This window comes from Polypterus senegalus, chromosome 5, assembly GCF_016835505.1.
Source record: "Polypterus senegalus isolate Bchr_013 chromosome 5, ASM1683550v1, whole genome shotgun sequence".
Lineage (NCBI taxonomy): Eukaryota > Metazoa > Chordata > Cladistia > Polypteriformes > Polypteridae > Polypterus > Polypterus senegalus.
In genome coordinates, this window is record NC_053158.1 from 208242383 (window position 1) to 208248767 (window position 6385).

Here is a 6385-nt window from a genome sequence, read left to right on the forward strand (position 1 = left end):
CAAAGCAAACTGAGGTGCAACATGAGCTGTCGCTGTCATATCTGAGGACACAGTGACCGCCCATGTGCACTAGTGAAAGGTCATTTCACGGCTTCGAGTGTCCAGTCCATGTAAAGTGACCCGTTCACATCAAACCAGTTTGTACACCGGGGTGTGTACACGAGGCCTTTTTACGTCGATACTGCACGGTCGGTGGCTCCTAGATAAGGTGCTATATATAAATAACGTTTGATCGACTGAGCCTGACTTGCGCCCAGGGCCGGTGTCTTGTTAGTTTTGCTCCCTCGGCCAAGCTTATTACTGCGCCAACCGACTGTTCGGTAAACTAGCCCGTGCGGCCGGGTTTCGCCCGCCACTCCAAACCTTATGATCTGCGCCCTTGGCGAACACCTCGTCTTAATGGTGGCGCCGGCCCCGCTTGCACCTGCCACTTGCCTCCGGTGGTTTCCTACCCTAGAATGTCCGGCATGACCACCGCCGGTCACAAACGCCCCGTTTCGGGCGGGGGTTCTCTGTATGAGGCTGGTCTTTTTTTTTTCCTCGCATTACATGGAGCTGCAGGACATGACACCGACTTCTCCAGCGCTCGCTGCAGGACCGTCACCGCACTGTACAGCACTCTCTGTACCCGAGTGCGGCGGCCTCGGCAGCGGTGCATTGTGGTAAATGTAGTCTCGCCGTGTGACGCGCTTCGCGACTTGTCGACTTTCGCTTTGGTACTCGGCGTTTCAGTTCTCACCACGCGTGTGACTTTTACGTGCGGCGCTGACTCGCGCGTGCCCAGACACTCTGCTTGGCGTGGATTGTTCGCCGTCGGCCGCAGTCACGTCAGGTGGACTCCAACGTCCGAAATGCCGCCCGGCGGGTTAAATTGAGCGCCAATGAGGCGAGCGCGCTGATTTTTTTTTTCTAGTTGTTCCCGCCTCCCTGCTCACGCTCTCTCAGTGACGTTCGATGACGCAAGAGGCGCGTGTCCCCGGTGCCGGCTGTCCGGTATAAAGTGAACGGCGGAGAGGTGAATTTCAGTGAGCTAAACCCGTTACAAGGCCAGTGAGCGTTTAAAAGGTAAGGGGGATGTGAGAGCTGGGAGTTCCCGTTAGTACGTGGCAGGAGCTGCTGGCACGTTCGGCGCTGCTCAGCCGGCATTTTGACGGACGCCATCGGGGAGCCCTCGCCGGTGAGGATTAAACGGTACTGACCCCTCGAGGGTGCTGGCCAGTGACGTGAAGTGACATTCCGTGTCGCATCCCGTGATGACCTGACGTTTTGTAAGTGCGGTTCGCTTAATGTTACGAATGTGGTGACGCAGCGGTGCGGCCGGGACTTCCTGTCCATTTTCGGAAGAGCACAGATGGAGAATTGAAGGGCCGAGTGACCTGACCTGACCTCCCCACTGAGGGACGGCGAACCCCCGAGTCCGGCCACCATTTTAGAGGCCCAGACCTCTAAAGAGGCCTGCTGCGGGAGCAGCCCCGAGGCCAACCAGCATCCATTGAGGTCAGTAAGGGTTCAAGTGACCCCGCAGAACCCATGGCGTTGGACTGGCAGCACAAGGTCACAGGCCCAGTCCCGTGCACTGCACTGCCGGTGTGACCCTGACGTCACCTGCCACCGTACCTGCTGTTGAAATGTGGGGTGACGTGCAGGTGTGTTATGACAGGTGACCAGTAAAACGTGCAGACTCTGACCTTGAGTGAGTCACAGGGGTCTCTACAACACACACAGACTGATGGTCTCAGATTTCGACAGGCACCTCGACTCAACAGGTACGTACGGTTCTGCTCATTCCTCTTAGCTTCACCCTCCCAAGTGTCCGTAGTGGGCAGGCTTGGTGTGGTGGTCCCACATGAATGTGTTGAGGGGTCTGTTCTCTAATCTGCCCTGCAGTCCACTTTGACATGATGTCACTCGCTGTCCTGTCTCTATTACAGTGTGCAGGTAAGCTGGTCATGCCAGCAGGTCGCCACTGTAACAGATGAGGATGCGTGTGCTGTAACTGACTGAGGAGGACCTCCGAGTCTTCATGAAGCTGAAGCCCCCCCATCTGCCCTCCAGCCTGCTGCACTGGGGTCCGGGAACACAATGGAGGAGCAGATGCATATGCGTTTGCCACCTCTTGACCGTGACCAGGCTTTCTGTGTGCGGCTCTGTGGAAACGACTGGTGCTGCCAGGACCCCGGCCTTCCTGACAGGTCCATCGTAAATTACCTGCTGCTGGCTGAATGCCACGTGAGTGGCTGGCATCTCCAGCTGAAGTGTGTTTTTCTTGATGATTTGAGGTCCACATAAGGCTGTGGGATGAATTAATAGCCGGAAAGGTGGGCTTGCAATATTCCAGCTGGCTCCTGGTCAGTATCTCGTTTGGACTTGACAGTGTTTTCGTTGGCACGTTATGGACTTTGATTTATTTAAGCTGAAGAGCACCTGAAGTCTGCCTGTGAGATCAAAGCCAAGCAGAGTGCCTTTGGGTCAGACGGGCGCTCCTGGCCATCAGCTGCCAGACCAGATCCTGCGGCCCCTTGTTCTCATGACGGCGGCGCCCGGCGACAGGCTGCTGGGGGACTCGGATTGAGCTGTGGTTGCGTAATCGCACGTCGTCTACCTGCCCTGTGGCGTGCGTGTGTGTTTTTTTTTTTCTGGATTGCTTTGTCATCGTCGGTTATTTGATTGCAACACCTTGTCTCTGTGTAATTATCCCTCGTATATAAAGAGGCAGGCAAGGAAGCGGTGACATTGTGCCGAGAGCCAATTCAGTGTGTCGTGCTCCTCCGCTTGTCAGGGCAGGTGTCTCCGGTAAGGCTGGTGGGGGGGCTGATGGGGGTCTTTGCGCTTCCCTGATGCTAATGTTGTTCTTTCTGTTACAGCAATCATGTCTGCCACCAGCAGCGTTTCCTCGTACTCTGAGGAGGGCCAAACATCCAAACTGCTCAGGAAGTCCAAAGAGGCTCCCTTTGTGCCAATTGGTGAGTGGCTTTTTCAGTTCACGTTGCGCGGATACTTTGTTTGGTGGGCACTGTTAGGAATGCCCGTTGACGAGTGCCCACCGACTCATTGGCTGGCCAGTAAAAGTTAAGGTGCGAGCCTAACAGTGCCCTGTGAATCCGTTAAAAGACTAAAGGGGTACACGATGATAAGAAGACCCATTAAGCAGAGTTGTGGTGCGTAGCCCAGCTGGTACATCGCGATGGCATCACCAGTTGAATACATGAATGAGAAAGCAGCAGTTTGGCTAAAGATCAATAAAGTCGGGGAAGAGCAAATAATAAAAACATACACAGAAGTGGGGGCCACAGACAACAAGTACGGAAGACTAAGTGAACAGAAGGTGGACTCTCGGAGACCCCCCTCACCTCCCACCCACACAACACAAAAGAGCCAAAGCTGAAATACTCTGAAAGGGGGTCTCCATGAAAAGGTAAATGGCAAACTCGGAGGGGCTTTGAAAATGGTAAAGCATCTGCCCCCATAGTTTATTGTCCGGGGTCCCAACCTGACAGAGCACATGGGGGTCCCCAGATGGCACCAGAGTGAGTGAAGATAAGAAGGACTCGCTGCTCTGTGCAGACGTGGGGTCTTGTCAGGTTTGTTTTATTGGGCTCTGTGTGCTCTGGGCACTGTCAGGACCTCGGGCCTCCATGTGGATTTCAGTCCATCATCCCAAAGGCTCCAACAAAGAACACCTGAGAACATCCAAGATCTTCAGATGGACAGAAGTAGCACTGCTGCAGGGGGTCCGAGCAAAGCGTCGTGTTTCTGTCCTCCGTGAGCCCCACTGCAGTTGTGGAATTTTCAGTATTTTCCAGAATGTGGCAAAGGCAGGCGGGCAGACGCTTCACCATGTGAGTAAGTGCTGCTAAACAAGTAATGTGGAGCGGGCATAACGGCCAGAAGGTCCAGGGGTACCGAGTTCAATTGCTGAATTTTTGTTGCCATTACATGCTGGTGGGTTTTCTTCCTGATGTTCAGATTGGGTTCTTTTGGGGCTGTAAACTGTCCCAGTATGAGGGAGTGTGCACACCCAGCCTCCTCTTCTGGGATGTGCTGCTCTGACTCGTGTGGTGACCCGTCCTGTCGGGGGCCGCGGGTCCTGCCATTCCGTTAATCGCGGTCCTAATCCTGAGCTCATGGATTGGAGCGTCCCAGGTGGTCACGGCTCTCTTGTCTGTCTTCTCTCCAAGGTATGGCGGGCTTCGCTGGGATTGTGGCTTACGGTCTTTATAGGCTGAAATCCCGGAACACGAAGATGTCTGTCCACCTGATCCACATGCGAGTGGCCGCACAAGGATTTGTCGTTGGAGCAATGACTGTGGGTGAGTTAAGTGGTTGTCACGGGGGAGAGGGGGTCTGGCACTCTTAAGGTTTATGACTTGCAGGTCCTGTTCCATCTTGTAGGAAAACTGCTGGGTCATTGGAGGCGTTCAGGGACCTGGGCGTGTGATTGGTTAGAGCTGGTGCCTGTCACGTAGCCTGTGGCACTTCATTTATTTTGTACGTGGCACACTTCCCAGTTCACATTCACAAATCCTGCCTCACTGTTTTGCTGAGAAGGTGCCATAGACGGCTGCTGTGTGCCATGTTGCACTTTTGGCAAAGCTCCTGATGGTGCAGCACCAGAATACAGTTGGTTAGCACAGTGCCACACGTCCGCCTTGAGCACGTTATAAATCAAAGAACTTCCCAGTGGAATTACAAAGGGTGGGTGTGAGCAGGAAGTCTGCAGAGTGACGTGGGCAGGATCCGAGTGCCAACACTGCTGGAGTGTCACTTTGTCCCCGGTGGTGGCCTTTTTAATTGAGCAGCTCACCGGTGTGCTTGGCAGTGTCGAGTGCATTTTTAGTGCAACGCCTGACACCCCTCCTGATGAATTGGCGTGTAAATATGGGATTCAGATGGTACAACTTGGGCACACCCCGGCACCGTGACAGCTTCTTGTTGTTGTTTTGTCTTACAGGGGTGGTCTACTCCATGTACAGAGAGTACTTTGTGAAGCCCCGGGAGCAGGAGAAGTAGTGACGCCGACCACCGTGATGCCTTTCATCAGCGCCGCAGTGCACGTGAAGCGCGTCTCACAAGTTTTATTAAGAGTTTTGTTTTATTTTCTTACACTTAAACGTATTTATTAATTAACGTTAGAGCGTGGCACACATCCTCCGAATGGGACCAGAATGGCAGCAGCGTTTACCAGACTTGAACACTTGACTTGGCAGCAGGATGAGTGGCAGAGCTGATCCTCATACCCAGGATGGAGCAGGAGACGCTTTTATTTTTATTACCAAACCTGTAAAGTATTTAAATTCTAAATCTTGAAAGTCCTTCTTACTGACCACATAAACCCTTCAAGTTGACCGACTGTCTCTGATCCTTCTGTTCTGAGCTCACTTATCACGCTTGTACCGCCTTGGCACACCTGAGTTACGCCTTTTGTCACAGTGTGCACAGTTGCCCACAGCTGATGATTTTGTGGCCCCTGCCGCTCTCTTTATTCCTAAGGTGATGGCAGGATGGTCACAGGACTTGCCTGGCACAACATGATTTCAGAGCTTTAGGTGGGAGTGATGTCTGCATGTCCTCCCAGTGGCCTCCCATTGTGGCACATTTTAGCACACACTCGACTAAGTTCATCTTTCACTTGGCTGCACCTCCACGATTTACGAGGGTCTCTGACATTTGAACCGGAGGCTGGATGGAGCAGAGGCCTGGGCTTGACTGGCACGTCTTAACTGGCAGCACCTGTGGCACCTAAACAGATGAAGGATGTGGCCATGCCTGGTGTGACGGCAGCAGCCCCCAAAAGTGATAACAGATTTGCCCCCTAAGATCAATAAAATGCTGTTATAATTCATGCCATCTTGAGTTTGCTTTATGAAATTTTCTATGGTGTGACTGCACCACCCTCGGCTGCAGCTCTCTGCCACCTGCTCCATCCGCTCTCAGGGGGTCCACAGGTGCCATGCGCGCACACGTGACGATTATGATGTTCAACGGTGTGTTAGTCTGATTTGTAAAGGTGGGCACAAGGGCTGCGACGGGCTGATGTCATGGAGGAAAGGAGACGAGGCAGCTGGCACAGCAGCAGTGAAGACATCAAAGGCTCCGCTGGAGGGTCTCTCGGCTGTCCCGTGGGTGTGGACCCCCTGGCCTGTGGCTACCGTTCAAGAGGGCGATCAGACCCCTGAGCGCCAGGCCAGCTCAAGTTGGAACAGGTCCCTTGGTATACCAGGGAACGCGCTGCATGAGCCTCTCCTAAGGCGGGCAGTGAGAGAGCCCACTGTGGTGTGGGTGTGAAGACACCCGAGAGGTCATAGTTTGGGACGGGGTCCGAGCAGGCAGCTGTCTAACGACGACTCCACTTGTTACATTTATGAAGGTGGCTGGCAGATGAACC

At 53.7% G+C, this 6385-nt stretch overlaps 1 protein-coding gene across 2 annotated transcripts; it reads left to right on the forward strand.

The window, feature by feature from the left end:
* Positions 1 to 934: 934 nt before the first annotated feature.
* higd1a (HIG1 hypoxia inducible domain family, member 1A) lies at positions 935 to 5346 on the forward strand. 2 transcript variants are annotated; one of them, XM_039754055.1, is made up of 4 exons: positions 935 to 1065; positions 2865 to 2963; positions 4179 to 4310; positions 4952 to 5346. In XM_039754055.1, the coding sequence occupies exons 2-4, from the start codon at positions 2870 to 2872 to the stop codon at positions 5008 to 5010; spliced, it is 285 nt and encodes a 94-aa protein (XP_039609989.1). In that variant the 5' UTR covers positions 935 to 1065; positions 2865 to 2869; the 3' UTR covers positions 5011 to 5346. The 2 variants fall into 2 exon arrangements, with proteins under 2 accessions (XP_039609989.1, XP_039609990.1); XM_039754056.1 differs by lacking the exon at positions 935 to 1065 and adding an exon at positions 2688 to 2793.
* The last annotated feature ends 1039 nt before the right edge of the window (positions 5347 to 6385 follow it).